The 20,273-nt window shown below is 45.9% G+C and overlaps 1 protein-coding gene across 2 annotated transcripts in view; it reads left to right on the plus strand.

The window, feature by feature from the left end:
- Positions 1-909: 909 nt before the first annotated feature.
- Positions 910-20,273, plus strand: part of XPNPEP1 (X-prolyl aminopeptidase 1) — a 31,586-nt gene continuing 12,222 nt past the window's right edge. Inside the window, exons 1-9 of one of the 2 annotated variants that reach the window (XM_009643467.2) lie at positions 910-1,002; positions 4,724-4,854; positions 10,556-10,619; positions 12,373-12,477; positions 12,779-12,871; positions 13,805-13,948; positions 14,340-14,435; positions 16,666-16,747; positions 17,707-17,917. In XM_009643467.2, the coding sequence (XP_009641762.1) occupies positions 4,738-4,854; positions 10,556-10,619; positions 12,373-12,477; positions 12,779-12,871; positions 13,805-13,948; positions 14,340-14,435; positions 16,666-16,747; positions 17,707-17,917 (912 nt within the window). In that variant the 5' untranslated portion in view covers positions 910-1,002; positions 4,724-4,737. Of the gene's footprint in view, positions 1,003-4,723; positions 4,855-10,555; positions 10,620-12,372; positions 12,478-12,778; positions 12,872-13,804; positions 13,949-14,339; positions 14,436-16,665; positions 16,748-17,706; positions 17,918-20,273 lie in introns of those variants that run through there. The other variant, XM_035898968.1, reaches the window with a different exon arrangement.

Genomic DNA, 20,273 nt, shown 5'->3' on the forward strand with positions numbered 1-20,273 from the left:
GGGGTTTGTGCCGCAGCGCATGGCAGCAAGTGCTCGGGCTGCCCTGCATGCAGCCAGCCCAGGCCAGAGAGGCCTGGTTTTGAGGTGGTGCCTGCTGGTTCCTGACGATGCAAGCTTACATGCTTATTTTGGACAAGTTTATTCGTAAAAGAGAAAACAAAGAGGAAATTAGCAGAAGGATGAGTGTATCTGAAGCAAACAGGACACCAGCGCTCAGGGTGGTCTAACACAGCAGCCACGGGCAGACCCAGATGTAGCCTGACCTCCTGGCCTCGCCTCCCTTCCCCGCCGGGGCGCTGACGCACACCCGGGCGCAGCGAGCCTGGTGTCCCCAACCCTCCCCATGGCTGGCGCCTGGGGTTGCAGCAGCCCATCGCTCTGTGTGCATGTGGGAAGTAGGAGGAGGTGTCTGGTTCCTCTGGCAGCATTTTCGTGGTCGCTCTTTGCCCCATGCGTCTGATGGAGATGCTGTCCAGTCAGGATCTGGCCTGGGCTCTTGGAGAACTGACTCCTGTGGTCTGAGTGAGGCGTAGATAATGTATGTCTAGATAGCGACAGATTTTGGGATCCAACTCTGACTGCCATCATGCTGCAGTGATACTTTGCATGTTACTTCTGCTCTACCTTAGTTTCCCCGTTTGTAAAGTGGGGAGTGGCCTCTAACAGAATGATTGCGAAAACAAATTGGCATAAAAGAGCACACACTTGCAAGATTTAATCGCAAATCACAAGCAAATGCCTGGCCCTTGACTTTCCCTGCTTCCCCCATGGTTCACCCTCAGTGCATCTCTAATCTTGCCAGTGGAACGTAGTGTTAATGCATTTTCAGCTCTTTGCTGGGGGATAAGAATGTTTTATGGGGGGCAAAGTTTGTTAGCCATTTCAGTTTTGCCCTTTGCTTTTCAGGCACAGTGGAGCTTATGAAGGCCAAGCAAAGAGCTGGATGGTATTTTGTGTGAGCAGAGGCAAGAGACGTCCAGACGTGGGGAACTACAGAGGCAGGTAACACGGCAGTCTGATACCTTCAGATAAGTTAGGGCAGAGAACAGGACTGTTTCTTGCTAAATTCACTGCCTTCGTTTCAGCTGTGTTTGGTTTTAATCTCTGGAGTGATTAAATAACAATAGAGAAGCTGTTTTAACTTTGTAGAGGCTTATAATTATGGCCAAGAAAGGAAAGGTCACCTGTTAAAAATAATGGGGGGGCCAGAGTAAATGACTACCAAAGATATGGGAGAAAATAGCTTCCTTTTCTCTGGAAATTGAAGACAATTTTATTGGAAAGTTTGTGCAGGATTTTCTTAAAGTGATTTCTTATACTGTAGGGGTTCTATAATGGACGTCCTCCTTAATACAGGTTTTGTTGCTAATCTAGCTTCGTTGTGTTTTTAATATTGCAAGCAAATCTTTCAACAGTGAGAGTACTTTTTAAATGATTTTTTTTTTTTTTTGTCCTTGAGAGAATCTCTTGCTTGATAAGAAAACCATGGCTTGTCAGCAAGGAGCTTTATTAAAAGGCAAAGCCTTGTCATTCCTTGCTACTTAAATGAGACTTTCAGGCTCCTGGAGACAAAGCATAGGTCAAGAAAGGAAGCAGTGTCCTTATGAGTTCGTAGAGATTCTTTTCTGCTGGCTAGTCGCTGTGTTGTTGCTCTCTCTCTCCTTTGTTTTTTCTCTGTCTGAACATAAATCAGCAGCAATGTTACAGAATGTTACAACAGCTCGTTACAGAGGACAGACAGAAACAATCACAGCATAATAAAGTTCAGTGTAGCTTGCAAACACTGTATAAAACTATGAAATTTGTCCTGAAAATAAATCTCTGGTGTACTCTAATCCCAGTGAAGGCACTGGAGTCAAGATACTAATTTGAGGATTTAGTGCATGGTACCTTTTGAGCTTGATTTGCTTGTGGTCTGGGTTTTAAAACACAGCCTACCCATGAGCAGACAGTCAGTCACACACAAATCTGGTGTGCTCTAAACTTCCTGTGATGAGATGTGTGCTTCCTTTTCTCTGGAAATTGAAGACAATTTTATTGGAAAGTTTGTGCAGGATTTTCTTAAAGTGATTTCTTATACTGTAGGGGTTCTATAATGGACGTCCTCCTTAATACAGGTTTTGTTGCTAATCTAGCTTCGTTGTGTTTTTAATATTGCAAGCAAATCTTTAAACAGTGAGAGTACTTTTTAAATGATTTTTTTTTTTTTTTTGTCCTTGAGAGAATCTCTTGCTTGATAAGAAAACCATGGCTTGTCAGCAAGGAGCTTTATTAAAAGGCAAAGCCTTGTCATTCCTTGCTACTTAAATGAGACTTTCAGGCTCCTGGAGACAAAGCATAGGTCAAGAAAGGAAGCAGTGTCCTTATGAGTTCGTAGAGATTCTTTTCTGCTGGCTAGTCGCTGTGTTGTTGCTCTCTCTCTCTTTTCTCTGTCTGAACATAAATCAGCAGCAATGTTACAGAATGTTACAACAGCTCGTTACAGAGGACAGACAGAAACAATCACAGCATAATAAAGTTCAGTGTAGCTTGCAAACACTGTATAAAACTATGAAATTTGTCCTGAAAATAAATCTCTGGTGTACTCTAATCCCAGTGAAGGCACTGGAGTCAAGATACTAATTTGAGGATTTAGTGCATGGTACCTTTTGAGCTTGATTTGCTTGTGGTCTGGGTTTTAAAACACAGCCTACCCATGAGCAGACAGTCAGTCACACACAAATCTGGTGTGCTCTAAACTTCCTGTGATGAGATGTGTGAATGGTGGTCTTGGGTTGAGATTTTTACACCTGAATGCATCAGATCTTGGTTCAGTTCCTGACTTGGTCACGATGCTGCTGTGTGACCTTGGTCAAATCAGGTCTTCCTATGGCTTGTGAAATGGAGGCAGCTTTTCTGCCTTCCCGTTTAAATGGCAGACATCACAGGGCTGGGACTGTGCCTTATTATGTTTTGGCATAAGACTGTAATGTTGCTTGGAGCTTCTGGTACTTACTGAGGTGTAAATAGAGTAAGTGCCTGGATAAGCAAAAAAATGTTTGAGACTTGTATGCTATTTGCTTCTTCCATCAATGTTTGTGGACATGGCTGTGAAATGAGCTGTGAAATGAGCTGGTCAGAATAAAATACTGCATAGCATGGCATTCAAGCAGCACAGAGCCTCCCCACCTTGCCCTGGAAAGTAACAGCATTGAAGTTGTAAGATTGCAGAATGTTCTTAAAAATGTGAAAGAAATGGGTAAAGAACCAGGAAAGGGATTGTCCAGCTTTGGGCACCCTTTGGAGATGTGAGGGAAGAAAAGCTGGAGAGAACCTCTGAAGACGTTTGGGTTACTTGATTTTCATAGGCTTTCGGGCCAGGCCTCCCCCACAGCTTGAACATTCTCTGCACTCAGCTGGTGCCTTCCACTGCAGCCTTCACTTGTGCCAGCACAGCGGCATTGCCTGATGCATCACTGTGCGTGGTGCTTACAGCGGGCCCCGGCTATTGATGGTTTCTGGGTAGCAAACTGATGTTGCTGGTGTTCACTGCAATGCCAAAGATACATCCATTGCAAAGCCATGGCAAGGGCTGGTGATTGGCCTGCACTCTTCTTTTCCCCTCTGATCTGCTCCTTCCATCCAGCCTGTGCCCCACCCCTGCCTGCCTGACACCTGCTGAGATCTGCAGAGCGTTTGCCAAAGGTCTTAGAGAAGGTTCTTTTAAGCCTCCCTAGTTGTCCCCTGACAGTCACTTGTGCAAGCTCAATGGGCTCCTGTTATAGTCATATCCTTGCTAGGTGAACAAACATGCAGCCCAGAGATAAATACGGTCAGTGAACCACAGAATCGCAAGGGTTGGAAGGGACCTCGGGAGATCATCTAGTCCAACCCCCCTGCTAGAGCAGGCTCTCCTAGAGCAATCTACACAGGACTTCATCCAGGCGCGCTTTGAATATCTCCAGAGAAGGAGACTCCACAATCTCCCTGGGCAGCCCGTTCCAGTGCTCTGTCACCCTCAAAGTAAAGAAGTTTTTCCTCATATTCAACTGAAACTTCTTATGTTTCAGTTTGCACCCATTGCCCCTAGTGTTCCCTTGTGTTCCCTTGGCAGCAGATTTCTTTTGTCCGAGTTAATCCAGTCACCAATCTGCTATGAAACCTTGGGTTATAGTGCAACTTCTAAAAATTGCACTCTTAACTGGCCCATTTCTGAGTTCCTGACGTGCATGGTTTGCTCTCCCAGCAGCCTGTGCTCCTGTGGCATATAATCCACAGTATCTCTGCTCTGAGTGAAAAGACTGAAGGTTTCTCTCTGTGCACAAGATGGGTGGGATACTTCTGATCTGTGGGTACTTGGGACTGTCAACACTACATGCCAAGGCTTTTCCTGACTGTCGTAGGGCATGTCTGAGGCACTCTTGGTTCCTGGTGCTGTCCACATGCAAGAAAGGTTGGCAAGTGTGTTAAGCTCGTGTGTATCACCACTGGGCATGCCAGTCCTTCACCAGGTGGGAAAGGTCCTTTGCAGGATAGACCAACTTCGACTCTCTGGCTTCAACCTGATCCCTCATTCACAAGGAACACAAGTGAAGAGACAAGACAGGAGAAATTCTGGGCTGAGAGGGGTGACATTGGCACTGTTGTCCTCAAGGGGAATTCCCAGTGGTGATGGGCTCCAGCCTGCATGCGTGAGTGGTCCGGGACAGCTGACGAAGCTCTGAAGTTTTGTGCTTTGTTTTAGTTGCAGGTAGGAAGATGAGTCCAAAAATTACGACAGAGCTGCTGAAGCAACTGCGGCAGGTGATGAAGAGTCCCAGGTATGTCCAGGAGCCTGTCCAAGCCTACATAGTGCCCTCTGGAGATGCCCACCAGGTATGGATGGATGGATTGATGGGGAATGATTGTGCTTTTCTTCCCTGCAAAAAATAAAAGCCAGGGATAATTAAAATCATCCTTCATTCACTCGCTTTAATGGTTCTAGCATAAAAGCCTGGGTAACCTGAGAAACATCGTGTTGGAAAAAGTTTCTGGAGTCTATTCAGGAGACTGAGGTTTTTATGTTCTTGTAACAAATCAGCGTGGATGTTCCACCAGCAACTTCTCATCAGATTGTCTCCAGGGAGCTCACACTGCAAAAAAGGGAGCTTGCCAGAGCACTTGCTGTCCCCATCCTGGCTGTGGGAAGGGTGGATTTACTGAGGGAGGAAAAGGCATTGTCTGGGCTTTAGTTTCCCCATTAGCACCTCCTGATCAACACATATTCTTAAGTGAGGCAGCGAAAGATTAGTTGCAGAGCTATCCCTTTGCTAGATCCAGTTCTTGCTGGAATTTGCTGTTTTATGCTAAAGCCCTTCAGGTCCCATGCAGAGGGGCCTTTGTAGAGGTGGGGAAGGAACAGACCACAGCAACACTTCCCTTTCGATGCTGCTCTGCATCAGCTTGTTCTGTACACTAAAGACAGGAGGGAAGTCTGGGCCCAGGGTGGTAACCCGTGGCAGTAACTGTGTTGTGTGCTGCTTCCACTGTTAAGATTTTTGTAGTCTGTGATATTAATTTTAAATTGCTGAATTGCCTTTTACCTCCCCTGCCTGCTCATCTGCTAGTTTCACTCTTCTGTTCACTCTGTTAGGAGACCTAAGAACTGCCAAAGGGTTTTCACTCCTCAGCCATTTTCAGGAAACAAAGACCTGAAGCTTTCCTGGCTCACACCCAAAGCTCCCTTTTACCCCAGGGTGCTCAAGAGCAAAATGCAACTGAATCGGAACCTTTGCCCTTGACTTGGCACTGGGGTGAGCTGGGTCCAGGCTTGCCTGTGCCCTGGGACTGTATGTGCAGCATTGTGTTTCCTCTTAGGGAGATCCAAACTTGGGCAGGTAGAGGGAAGGCGTTTTCTGCAGCTGCTATTGTCTGCTGCTTTCCTGCCTCAAGCTGCCTCTCTCCATATATAACTCTGGTTTCATTTCACTAGACATTAAATGCTGTCATGTGAGTTGAAGAATGTGACCCTCAGGACTTCTGGGTTTTTCTGTTGCTTTCTTTTCCTTGACAGAGTGCAGTTAAGCAGAGAACCCCATGTTGCTATTTCCTGCCGGGCGAGTTGGTCAGGTTTCTCTGCAGAGCAAATCTATCTGAATGGAAACGATTACTAAAAGCTGCTGATTCTGGCGCCTCCTGACTAGCTAGTGCAGGATTTTGTCTGTGTGGTTTGGGAATTGGTGCAATTTTAGGCATTGGCGGAAACCTGTTGATCCCGGAACAGGCTTACTGATTCCAGGTAAATTGTGATGAGCTGAGATTTGCAGCTTCCCCGTGTTCCAAGCGAGGGTTTGTTTCCTGTGTGCAAATAAGAGCCTTACAGCCCTGTAGTCAGATGTTGCTCTTAGACAGCTCCCTCCATGACTCAGAAGACTGTGGTTTAATGATACCCAAGCTTTTGGTGGCTTCAGCCATTTCCTCCCCACAGCCCAAGGTACTTATTGCTGTCCTTGCCCCTCTCAGCTGTTCCTGAGGCTGTCCTGGGATCCACATCAGAGAACTTGTCAACAAAGAGGGCTTTCCCTCTTGTGGTGTTGACACAGGGTTTAGATTGGGGGAAAGTTTATTCCCTTCTAGGTTGCAAAGGAACCCCTGGATTGGACTGGTGCTGATACACTCTGATGCTGCAACTTGCTAATTTCTCATTGTAACACTGGGAATGTTTGAACTCTGAGCTCTATGATGCTTTTAATATTGGTTTTCCAGCCAAGGCTAGAAAGCTTAGGTTATAATACTGCCAGGAGGCTTGCCACCAGGAGGCTTGCCACCAGTTGTATCCTTTGCTTTCCCTGCTTAGTTCTGTAAGGAGTGGAAAGACTTGCAGAGCTTCTCAAACACAGCTGGCTCTGACTCTGGCTTAACCAAGGCTGCTAATACCTTGGATTTGTGGCTCTTGCAGCCAGCCCTGAATGTTGGCTGCTTTGATTTTTGAAACTTTTGATGCTGGTGATAACAAGTCAGAAGAAATGGACTGTTCTTTTGGGGACCTGGGTGGTCCAAATGCTGGTGAGAAAGGAAGGCAGCCCTAGCCGAAAGTGGACTGAAGTCCTGTTCAAAGTACAAAGAGCCCTGTTTCCTTTCATGAGTGCTGGGTGGATTTTGTGGCTGAAGGTGCCAAAGGATCATGAAAGGGTGGAATACCATTCTTTTGGGAGTGAGGCACCTAAGTCCTTTGTGTTTTGGTTAAAAATGCCTGTCTGAGCTCTTGGGATGTTGCAGTGGTAAATGCAGGTTCCATTTTTATGTTGAGTCACCCAGTTTACATTGAATCTGGAGTTTGCCCATATGGGAATATTCAGAGATTGGAGGAGCTTTCTTCTTAATGGAAGGGAATGATGTTTGGATCAGAGCTTGGGTTTGGAGCCAGTCACAGCTTAACTGGGTCTGGCTTCCACCCCCAGGCCTTGACTCAGTGAAAACAAATTTGGTCAGATCTGGCTGGTCTTCCACATCAAGGAAGCACCTGGCCAGCTCAGGGCCCCATGTTTGGGTTGGCAGAGATGCTGTCTTCTGCTCAGGGCTGGCTCCTCTGACACGCTTGTTCTGAGCCGAGGAATCAGTGGAGTTATAAAGCAAGAGACGGCTTGTGCACAGGTTGCACTGACCTGTTCCAGATCTTAACCAACCCAGTTAGGTTTTTGGCAGTGAATACCGACCTCCCTCCAAGTACATAGCAGTGTTTGTTCTTTAATGGCATCAGTGTCGTAGCTCTAAGGGCAGCGAGCTGCACTTTTCATTGGTGATCTTGGTTGACATTAGGATAGAATAAGCTTTAAGATGTTAATGGCCCAACCATGCAGGCTCTGGTGATAAGCACCACTGATTTTTTTGGGGTTCTTCCTGGCTTAGCTGAGAGTTTCTGTGATGCAGCACTCAGTTTTGTCTGTGTGTCAAGGACTGACAGGTGTGGTGGACAGCAGACGTGAAAGGCTCGAGGAGGGCCAGGTTGAAGGCCATCAGAGCTGCGAGACAAGCCCCAGGGAAATACCTCGTTCTGACTGTGCCATGGCCTGTACTTTGTGTGGCGTACGCAGGTGTTGCCCTTGTAATTTTAGCTTGTGCAAAACATGGGCTCATCTTTGCACAGTGGGGGTTGCTGCGTGGAACAGAACAGGTGGGTGTGCAAGAATTCAGACTGACAGATGAATGAACCATCCTCTCCTACAGATGCCTTGTACTCCCTTTTAAAGCCCATCTGCCTCATTGTAAACTCTTAAAACATTCCCTGGATTTGTCTGTGAATGGGACAGCATGATGTATTTCCCATGCAGTCAAGGTCTTTGTTAGGTTAGGTCAGCTTTCATCAGATCTAAAGCTGATAGACTTCTTTTTTTTCCTTTTAGATTTTTTTCTTTTAAATTGTTTTAATCCATTTCACTGTGCTGTGCTGTTAATGCAGCTAGCTCAGTGTTAACCTTTCCTATGAATGTGAAATTGCTTGTCTGCACAAGCAAACTAGCCTGTAGTCTCTGCTGCATTGGTCAAGGGAAAGGGAAGAGAGATCCCTGGTCTGATTTGAGATGTACTTAGTGATATGATCCACAGTGGGAAATTCCTAGCATCTCCTTTAGGCATGGAACCCTGGGAGATGGTGTTCCAGCTTTGAGCTGAGAAGTGTAGGAGAGGGGGACTCGTAGCAGTCATTGGGAAATGTTGAAATGGGGGATCCTCCTCAGGTCTGGCTTCGCTCTGCCTTCATGTTCTGTCCTGCCACTGTGCGACAGGCAGCCAGGGAAACGGGCACTTGTTTCTGTTCCCTGAACGACTTTGTCCTCTCTACCTGCGGATGCCTCTGTCGTTATTTTAAAGGGGGTTAGTGGTGATGGTGGTGCTGTGTTGGGCTGAGGCAGATCCACCCCATCAGCTACAAGTGTGCAGAGGGCAGTTGTCCCTTCCCAAGGTGGGTATCCTGACCCCTCTTCTCCCTACAGCTGCCAAGCATATGTCACAGCCCTGGGGGTCTGTGGGGCTGGACGGGGAAAGGCACAGGGAACTGGACTGGCTTGGTGATGAAGGCACCTGTGGTCTCAATACCCACCCCATTTCTGCCCACTTTCATTCGTGGTTGGATAAAATAGAGGATTTCTTGGGAGCATATCTCAGGAATCTTCCCTGGCAATCAGGAGCAAAAGCTACTCAGCCAGATCCTCTTTTGGGCCATGGGTTTTGCTGTCCCAAGGCTCAGTTTCACAATGTTAGTGGTGAAGGGTTGGTAGCTGCTGCCTAGGACATCTTCCAGGAGGGGAGAGACATAGCTGTTCTGGAAGGGTTTTGACCATGGGGCGACTGGAAGCAGAAATAAAGAGTTGGCCCCAGGTGCTGTGATTTGTGCTTCTCGCTCACTCCTGTGCTTTGAACCCTCTGCTGCCTTTAGAACAGTAGAGAGTAACAAATTTGAAGGGAGTATTTTCTAACAATCAGGTGGTTTAAAAATAGCCATGGGAAATGCAGTATCTATCACAGTAGCGACTAAAACTACCTGAGAATCAGGCTGTGATTTCTCAGCTCAGTCCCTAAAATGTTTCTTTTGCCAAAGCACAGCTGGGCGCAGAGAAACTTTATGGGCAGAGGAACAGACTTTCGTTTCAGACCATTTGTAAGGTACAAATCCAGGGGTTTTGCAGCTCAAACATCGGCTCTGTCAGCCTGGATTAAACTAATTTGCTGAGTTGTGCTAGTTAATTAACAGGCCTACTCAGCAGTTCTGACCTCCGAACTTGCCAGAATGGGATGCCATAAAAATGGTGTGTGGCCATTTCAAGGTACAGTTGTTCTTTTAATTTTGACAGCTCCTGTGGATGTTGGGTATCTGTGCATTCTCAGACTCTTCTGTAATGCTGCCAACAGATGTGTCCACAAACAAGGGTTGCGATGGGTTTGGGATGAGGATGGACTAGCAGTCTTTGATTCCCTTTCACCGCACCAAACCATCATCTGCTGGTTTCTGGTGTAGTCAGGTTTTGAGTAGGCAAGGAAGAAGCGAGAGGATCAGCATCTAATTATGAAAGGTCCTACGGGATAAAGTTTTTACAGTTTTACCACCTTGATGATTTTCTTTCAATGTCATTGTTGTGGAAAAGAAAGTCTTAAAGGAATTCTTATAAATGCCAGGGAGGGGACTTCACTGGAGATAGTGAATTTTACAGATTTTATACACTGATTACTCTGGTCTCCAAGATCAAGGGGTGCTTCTGGTTTCTCTTCCTTTCACATTGCAGCTTCAAAGGCAGCATTTGTTTGTTGCCCAAAGGGGAGGCTGAGTGTGAAATAAACATCTGCAAACTCTGAAGCACTTCAGTGTTTACAGACGTTTGTGGGAGAAAAGTGCTGCAGCTTAAAAAAAAAAAATTGGACATAAATACAATATAATCACAGATGATTAAATGTTCCAGTGGAGTAGAGCCCAGGATTTTTTAACTCATCTCGTTCTCTCTGTGGCGTCCTTTAGGGGAAAAAGCTTATCAAAGTATTTGTCATCAGCTGATCTTTTTTTTTTCCCCTGCTGCTATAAATAATTGCTGCCTCTTTTGTTTTCTAGAGCGAATACATTGCACCCTGTGATTGCAGACGGGCGTTCATCTCTGGATTTGATGGCTCTGCAGGTACCTTTCCAGAACTTGGGTTCTTGCTAATGTAGATAATTCCCCTGTAAAGAAATAGTCTCATTCATGGCATAGAGGCAGGATGGAAAAGGAAACCGATCCAGCTTGTCTGGACTGTTTTCTTCCCATTTCAGCATCTGCAGAATTATGTCTTGGCTACCCACTGGAATTATGTAATATCAGCGCAATAACAAGTTTTCAGAGAATGTTTGACCCCTGAATGAACCTCTTGTAAAGTAAAATCCTGTTAACTCTTTAATGTGGTGCTTGTAACCTATGGTCATTTCTTTTGATGTGCAGTCAGTATGAACAGATTTTTACATTGCCTGTTTGGGCTGGGTGAATCATAGATGGGCTTTAGCTAGCCTTTCTGTTTAAACAGAGCCAGGGCCAGAAACACTGCATTTGGAAACTGAATGCTGTGGAAAAGTTTGCTTATCTTGCCGAGACAGGATGTTTTCTTGGCTGAAGGACAGGTCTGTGTTTCAAGAGACCTAGTTTTTACCCTAGCTGTACTCTAAGCTCTGCAACTTACTCTGCTGTGTGATTGTTGGAAAGTCACTTTAGTCTCTGGAGGTCTTTTCCCCCCCTAATTGTAAATTGGTTTAATAAATACCACTACACCTATGTGTTTGGAGGGTCCATTCATCAGTTCCTATGAACTGCTCTGGGACCTCATCTGGAAGGTGATAAATCCAGGGCTGCAGGCTGCTGTTAATGGATAACATGAATCCTGTGTTAATTTCACGCCTTCTGCATGGCCTCTTTCTTACCTTCCTCTTGATTTTGGGCCCTTGTTATGTACTTGCAAGGTCTGTGTTCCCAGCCTAGCGCTCAGCAAATTGGTGAGGTTTCACACAGGAACTCACCTTGTGTTTCTTGCTTCATCTTTCAGGCTGAAGCAGCTTAAAATGGGGGTTGTATTGGGGGAGTTTGGTAGAAGACAATGAATTCATATTTGGAAACTCTGTTCTGCTAATCTGGGCTTCAGTTTCTGGGGACAGAGAGTACGGTCAAGATGCAGATACACAAAAAAGACTTGGATTCAGTTTCTGTTTGTGCCATGGTTTTTTTGGTTTTTTGGTTTTTTGTTTTTTTTTAATTGCCAAGGGCAAGGCAGCTAGAGTGCCTTGCTGAGATGTCACTGCCCCTCAGCTGTCTGCTTGCATCCCTCCTTCTGGAGTTAGTGGAATGGGACAGACACTGAAACCAGCAGAAGTTTATGTTCATATTTCCTGTGCAGCCATCTATGCTAGAGCTGTAACATTTGGGAAAGGGGTGCAGCTGACAGCTGGGAGTGATACCCACGTCTGCTAGCCTAGTAACAGCTGTTTCTTGTGGATGGCCAGAGCCCAGGCTTCCTCCCCGTAAGAAGATGGGATGGAATCTGAGGATGTACAGTATGTGTTACTGTGACAACAGCCAAGTGGAGACCACAGTCTCTGTTACAGAAGGTTTGGAAAGCCCCATTTACCCAGTTTCACTGACTGGCTTAAGTTGAATGCTTAAGCTGAATTCATCTGAGGCAATTCATTAAGCATGCTTGTGCACACTGTCTCTGATAGGATTTGGAAGGTCGTAGTGCAGGGGAAACAGTGACTGTCTCCACTGAAACTGGACTAACTTTTGAACAGTGAGCAGAGCTGCCTTTTGGTGAATTGGGGTGCATTTCAAACACTCCCCCTGCTGTCCCTGTCTCTGCATGGTGGCTGCCCACCTCAAAATCACTGCATCTTTCTGCCTTCCTGCCTAGGTACTGCCATAGTAACTGAACAGCATGCAGCCATGTGGACAGATGGACGCTACTTCCTGCAAGCTGCACATCAAATGGATAACAACTGGACACTCATGAAAATGGGTATGCAAGGGGCTGGGATACTGCTCCACTGATAAACAGAGAACAATCACAAGGCTATTTGGTCACTTCGCACATGTTACAGCTCAGGCTGTAGAGATACCCCATAATGCAGGGGCTTAGGGACATCTTAGATACACTGCCGCTCCTGCCTTAGCGTCCTGTGACTCTTCTTGCCTATGGGTCTAGACATTCATCAGTAGATGTATCTGATTTGTTAGCTTGGACTTAGGTAGTGTGGGAACACTTCAGTATGACTGCTTCTTTGAACCTCTTTTTTTCTTTTTTTTTTAAATCCATGGAGGTCTGAAAGATACACCGACTCAGGAGGATTGGCTAGTGAGTGTCCTCCCAGAAGGCTCAAAGGTGGGAGTGGACCCTTTCATTATTCCGGCTGGTTGGTTTTACTTTATTTTATAACTCTGGGTTGGGCACGTAGATTTTGTTTCCTTCTCCAGCTAAGCTGTTGTGTGATGGTATCTAGCTAACCATGTTTCAGCCCAGATAGAGTGGTGGGTTAAACTGTTATGCAAAACAGGTTGGATTTTGGTTTTAGGCGTGTATCACGAGAGCAGTGCATTGACTCCAAAACACAAGGGATGAGAACTACTCTCTGGGCTTGCAGTGACCTTACCTGAAAAGCAGAGTCCTAATCCACCTCCTTTTGTCTGTGCTGTGGCTTGTCACAGGCACTTCAGTACACAGTTGCTGAATGCCTTGGCCAGCATGTGAACCAGAACACCCAGGCGAAAATGATGCTACTACTCCTGCTTGGTGGTCTCAGCATCTCTGCAGCTTTCTCTGTAGGAAGCACTTTCCCGGAGAGGTACCATTTATATCAGATGACCAAGTATCCACCTACTCATGCTTCAGAACATGGGGCCCAATCCAAAGGTCACTGGAGGCAAGGGGAGACATTTGCTTGATTCAGATGGGCTAAGAATCAGTCTCGTGGCTGTGTGGAACCCTGCCTCATCTCTTGCCTAGCTTAGATCTGGTATGGTTCTGCACTGGGGTAGAGGACACCCTTACAGCAGCCTCTGGGGTGACTTCTTCCAGTAACTTCTGTCTTCCAGCTGGAGCAGTTGTTCTTCAGCCCAAGCATGAGGCTCCAGGGCTGCCAGGTTCTGTACCTGCTGCTGGCTGTAGTGGCTGTGTTTGTGGAACTGTAATAGCTTTTGCTTTGCTTTTTAAGGGAATGGGAAGAAGGAGAGGCTGGAAGGAAAGGAGGAGGCTTAGATTCTTGAGTTTGCCCCCTGTGGAAGGGGCCATTGTTGAACCAGTGTGTGCTCTTTAAAGCCATCACTCTTAACTCTTTTTCTTTTGGCAGACCAGTGGAAGAGGATGTCCAAAGCCTTGAGAAGTGCTGGCCACGACCTTGTGCCTGTCAAAGAAAACCTGATCGATATAATCTGGACAGACTGTCCTCAGCGCCCCTGCAAGCCTCTCATGACGCTTGACCTGAGTTACACAGGTGAGAAGCTTAACTCCCAATAGACAGGGACTCTTTCTACTGCCCTATCCCCCTTTGCTTTCCTCTTGCAAAGCAGTGAGAAAAACACTACTGCAGCACAATGTGATCCACTATGAATAGGTCAAGAAGGTGATTGGACTTCAGCTAATGACCCCTTTGTCCTCAAAACTTCAAATAACCATTTGCTAGAGGCTACATAACTTCAAAACAATTTCCATGGATGTCTGGAGGGCAGCTCATTTGAGATAGTTCGTATCGGTTATTAGAAAGATATGAGGAGCACCAGCACAGTATGTTTTGGGTACCTCCAAAGTCCAGTGCATTGGTCTCTGTTTACATCATCATCCCCAGTAAAGTTGGTGACTGTATCTTTTCATATTGTGTTTTGCAGGGGTCAGCTGGAGAGACAAAATTGTAGCCCTCCGTTCAAAAATGGCTGAGAGGAAGGTCCTGTGGTTTGTGGTAACAGCCTTGGATGAAGTAGCATGTAAGTCTCTGCATCTCCTTTTTCAGTTCTTCCTACAAAATAAATGGCCTTCCTGCCTTGGAAAGGAAGAACCTTGCCAGGGTGAGAGGCATTTAATGACAGCCAACATGTTTGTTAGAGATCAGTTAACTTGTATCAAGTGCAGTAGTGATAACAGGTCACAAGAAGCAAGCCTGTATTTCTACACAGTGCCTTACTACACCAATGCCACTCCTGAGTACGTTTTTGGCCCAGGAAACGCAGAAAATCACCGCCTTTGAAAAACAGCCCAGGCAAAGGGAAAGGAAGGTTATATATAAAGCCTGAGGCAGTTTGAAGAGGAAAAAAAAAAAACCTGTGAGATTTTCTGACTGCAAAATATTCTGATGCTGCCTCACCCTGTGGGAAGATGGAGACTGTTTTCTGTGGTGGAGGCTGGGCTGTAAACAAAGCAATGCAAGATGTGGCTTTATATACATAAGGCAAGGGTGGGGTACGCTGCATTCACAGTAATCTTCCCAATTGTCACGACTTTTTAGTCAGTCTCCAGTGTTTGGCAAATGCTTTGGTTGAAACAAGTCAGTCAGGGCTCAACTTGTATTTCCAGATCATTTCAACCCAGGGTCCCACTAGAGAGTCCCCTCAGTGTTTGGGGCCCCAGGATGACTACGTCTCCACACCCTTGCTCCCAGCCCAGTGTGTAGGAAGGGAGAATGGCCAGAAACAGCAGTGGTTTCCCTGGTACTGTTGTTACTAGTGCTGTGTATCCTCTGCGCAGAAATCACCAGTGCACAGCTGGTGCAGTGGGAACATAGCGCTGGCAGGGTGTGAGAGCTGCTAATGCCTGTGCCCCATGTCTGATCTGAAAAGGTAGACATGAAGGTGGAGTGTCCCTAGCTCCAGCACTGCCCGTATAACATCTCTGGCACTGGGAGAAGCCAGCTTGCTGAGGTCTGTGGGCTCTCCTGGATCTGGGACACTGAGCAAAAGAGCTGGTTTCATGAAAGAAGTGCTTCTGAGAGTGGTGAATCTGACTCCTCCCTGAGGAGGCCTGCATGAGCAGGGATTGTGTATCTCACCTTTTCAGGCACATCTCCAATTAAATTAATGATAAATTGGTGCCCTGAGGTGGTTTCAGATTAAATTTCTTCACCAAAGCCAAGCTTGGTTATGAATCAAGGTTTTAAGATGGACCAGAGGAGGTCATGAAAGAAGCTTATTGCTGGGTGCCTGGTTGATTTCCTATCCTAAGGGGGGGAAATGGGAGAAGTTGTCTTTAATTTTATCTAATTCAATTCACTGTATTAAACTTCAGACAAGTTTATGGTGACAGAAAGAGAGCCACAGAGGAGGCTGTTGCCTCCTCACTGCATTGGGAATCATCAGAGCGAGGAAGTTTGTACCCATGCAGTGAAGAATTCTTTGTGCCTCTTTCCTGCTTTCAAGTGACCTACTCCTTCCCTGGGGAGAATCAAACTCTATTTTTACTTTCACGGCAGAATTTGCACAGTTCAATGCATACAGTGCTGGGCTGTGATTTAGGACATGTTGGTTCTTTTCCCAGCTGTCCTGCTGGCTGGCCTTATTGCCTTGAGTAACTCATTTCAGCTAATTGGATACCCTGGGGTTTTTATTTGACCCTAAAATCAGGAGTTTGGAGATGCTGAACATCTACTTCCCCTCTTGACTTTGCCTGAAGTTGTACGGGATAAAATCTTTGTCAAAAAAACCTGAGACTATGCAGTCTGGATCTAAGATGTTGGAGGCACCCAAATGAGAGGCCTTTTGGACTATTTTAGTCTTGTCTATTGTGCCTCTGTCTTCCATCAAGTATCAAAAGGATTGGAATGAAATGATAACTTGTAACTTTGAAGTCTTCTGGCTGTTGAGAAGTGAGCTTTTATTGCATTGCACAGACCACAAAGAGCAAGCACTACTTTTTATTACATGTATCTTTGTCTTTTTTGCCTGTACCTACTTTCTTCCAAGCCAGCCGTCCTTTAGAAGTTAAACCCCAATTTCCTTGCCCGATGGGAGTGTTTAAACTGCAGTTCTGGTGCCATCTCCTGGCGAAAACATAGGATTGCCGGAAAAGCAGCATGACGTGGGACTGCTGGGTAGGAGCTGAACCCACGGCCTGCACCTGTGACAACTCATTGCTTGACTGTGTTTTGTTGAGATTATTTTTGGCTTTCTCTGATGTTGCAAAAGGTGAACCAGGACTGTGATTCTTGGCGTTCTTATTTTCCAGGGCTTTTCAACCTCCGAGGCTCTGATGTTGAATACAATCCTGTGTTTTTTGCATACGCCGTCATAGGAATGAACACAATCAGGTGCTTGTATTCCCCTCTTCTGTCCCCCAAGATGCATTTTTCTGTGGGAGAGCTGTTCTAGAAAAGCATTTGTCTTTTCAAAAGGCCTATGCTTGGGCACTTTAATGTCCTTTCTGAGCACTTTTGTCTTCGACGTTAATTACTCTCCTCCTCTGATCAGAGCTATAGAGGCAGCCAAGAGCTCTGCTGTGCTCCTCAGCACCTTGGCTGACTTGCTGGGTGACCTTGGGCATGATGGCTCACCCCTCTGTCTGTCACCCTGAGGTAATGTGGAGGGCCCTTGGAGCCCTGGGTGAAATGTGCATAAGAGCCAACACTGGCCTGGACATTGGAAAACTTTTCTATAATGGCATTGATGAGTCGCTTCAAAACTGCAGGGACTGTGTAGACAAGTTTCAGGGCTGGCTTATGACAGAAGGTTTCTTTCCTATGACTGCCCTGTACAATGAGCCTCAGCACGCACAAGTCTTTTAGAAGCATCTCCAAGCTGCTAGCTAGACACATCTGAGGTAAAACCTGGCTGGGTGAGTACAGGTTGTATATGAAGGTTGAGCTGAACTTTCCAATTCAGTGAAAGCGAGAACAGTGTGGTACTTAACACAACAGTAGCTTTTCCACTTCCAGATGTTGCCCTTAAATTAGAGAATGGCCATTATTTGCCTCTGCTACTCTCTCCTGCTTGAAGTGCAGTTGTGGGAAGCAGCCATTTTGAATATGACATAGAAACAAAAATGCTATCAGCTCGTTTTCTCTCAGCAGAGTGGTACATCTTAATTTCAAAGCAGGATTTAAGCTGTGTGAAGGCCAGTGGTTAAAACAATTTAGGACAAAGTATAGCACATAATTAACAAACTCCTTTCTCCCTGAAATGTCACCAGAATGGTTTCTCCTTCCCTCCTTTATGCCAACCACTGCCAGATGTGGTCCCACCTATCTGCTCTGTCCGATTTGTTTCTCAGGCTTTTCATCGATGGTGACCGGATGCTGGACCCAGCTGTGAGGGAGCACTTACAGCTCGACTCCACCCTGGAGCCCGAGTTTAAAATCCAGGTGATGCCCTACGGATCTATCCTGTCAGAGCTGCAGACTGTTGGTGCAGGCCTCTCACCCAAGGAGAAAGTGTGGCTCAGTGACAAAGCCAGCTATGCTCTGACTGAGGCCATTCCTAAGGTTAGTGGCCCTTGCAAGGGAAAATACTTTTCTCCTCTCTTCTCTGTGTGGTCAGGAATGGTGTTAATGAGGGCTGCTGGCCTCAGCTTCCCCTCCGCAAAGCATGATGTGGGCTGGAGCTTGTGTGGAAGGGATCCAGCCATGCTGAGGTATCAAGGGGTTGTTAATCCTGGGGTTGCTCTTGCTGGAGCTGCCCTTCCAACTTGCTAAGCCGATTTACCCAAAGAATTGTCAGCTTAAGATAAAACAAGTACAGTGAGAGAGGGGAGGGATAGAGGGAACAGGGTGAACTCAGGTCATTCTGCTCATGGCTGGAGCATCAGCCTTATGTGGGCAAGCAGTAAGAGCTGGGAACTTGCAGAAACTGAAGCAAGAAAGTTGAGCAGGACTTTCAGGAGGGGGCATTGGGCTTGATCTGAGTGTCTGAAGATGTTTCCCTTATTTATTTCAGTGGCTTGAAGATATCAGGCAATATTTGATGTCTTTTACCAAAGGCAGGAGGGACAGGTCAACAGAGTTGTTGCAGCAGGGAACCTTGTGAGGACACGGATAACCCGCAGGCACTGGCTGTCCATGCAGTGAGTGCATCTGCTAAGGGACAGTTGTAGCATCAGAATAATTTCTGTACAGCTGTACTTGCTATATCTTGCCCTTGTACTTGAAATTGTCTGGGAGTCCTGCAGTCCACCTAATATCCCAATAATCATGAAAGGAGATACTCAGGGGAGGACACAGCAGCAACTATGGACAAATAAGCTGGTTTCCATGCATCTTGTGTACATCTTTTGTTTGCTAGAGATCACATTCTCTGGAATGCCATCCAGTTTACAGAGATACCTAATACCTGACAGATACTGTGAGTAAATATGGCTGGGAGTCAGGGACCAGTGGATATTTTCCAGATGTTGCCTTGGAAGACCAGACCCACTGAACAGAATTTGTGCTTGTGCTGGCTTACTAAACAGTCCAGGCTCAGCACATCAGAACAGATGATAAAACCAAATAGGTCCAGAAAGTTTTGTTGCTTTCAATGTATCCCTTTATTACAGGATGTGGTACTCTCTGCCTTTGCACTGACTTGAGAGAAATGTGTAGTTTGCCTTGTGTGGGTTTTTTTGTTGTTTTAAAAACCAACAGGACATGTACATGAGCAAGATAGACAGTTTTTGGCCCCTGCTCAGGGCTAAATCTTCTGGCACTGTCAATCCATTTCTCAGTGCAAATGGTCTCTTAATACAAAATACAGACGTTTTGCCCACTCTCTTTTCATTCAGGGTAGCAGAAAGCATACAACCTATGGAGCATTCAGGATAAATTATTGTTGCTTTTTTCACTTCAGAGTAGAATACCCCTTGCTGTAGTTAGAGTCAAAGGATTGACCCCAGTTTGGGTAAGTTGCTGTAGATGATTTACACAGAGCATCCATATGGAGAAGTACAGCAGGTGTGGCCTAGATTAAGGAATGTAATGAGTTGTGGTGACATTATTTACCCTATTAGCACTGGAAGTTTTGGCTGATGCTGAGTCATTACAGTGCTACATGCCCTTTGTACGCAATGGGAGAGTCCCTGCTTCAAGGAGCCCTGTGCAATAGAAAGCAGGAGAGGAAGGACTGAAATGTCTTGATTAAAAGCCACTTAGTCACTGAAAGAGCCAAAGGTTTCCCAGTTCCTCATGCTGGGTGTTTTTCTCCAGCTCTACACCGCTTTACACGAGCTGAGCAACTGGCCTGGGGTGCTTTGAAGAACCCCTGTGCTGGAAGTCCATCTATTGTCTGTCTCCATCAAAGCCAAATACTGATGCTGGTAAAAATCCAGTCCATTATTAAACACTGATCTGCAAACCTTTTATAGATTTGCCTATACGTAAATGTGCTTTTCACAGAAGATTAATAGAACCTACCAATATCTGTCAAAGGCAAGCCAATCTAAGAATCTGTCCATTGAGAAGTTTTGTCCTGACTCTGATAAAAGGAGTTCCCTGACTTTCTTATGGCTTCTTCAGTACTTTTAGTTTCTGCATAATGTAGTGTAATTGCGTTGTTATTTTTAAGAATTTGGAAACTGTAAGCCTGTAAGATTTGTGTGAAATTGGCCTTAGCTGAGGGTGTAGCAGGCCTTTTTCATGAATTTGAGTGGTGTTTATTTGTATGCTGGTGCATTGAGAACAGGAAACCAGCAAGTTGCTTGGGCTGTGCTTGTGTAGGTGCTCATCCTGTCTCCTGATACATAATGGGTAGAGCAGAGGACTTTGGGGCAAAAGCCTTTGTTTTTGTTCCTCCTTCCGATGCCATGTGTGACAAAGCTTAGGCAAGTCGCCTCAGCTGGTGAATTTCTGAAGCCATGCTCAGAACCAG

The sequence above is a fragment of the Egretta garzetta genome, unplaced genomic scaffold (genome assembly GCF_000687185.1).
Source record: "Egretta garzetta isolate BGI_Z169 unplaced genomic scaffold, ASM68718v1 scaffold8, whole genome shotgun sequence".
NCBI lineage: Eukaryota > Metazoa > Chordata > Aves > Pelecaniformes > Ardeidae > Egretta > Egretta garzetta.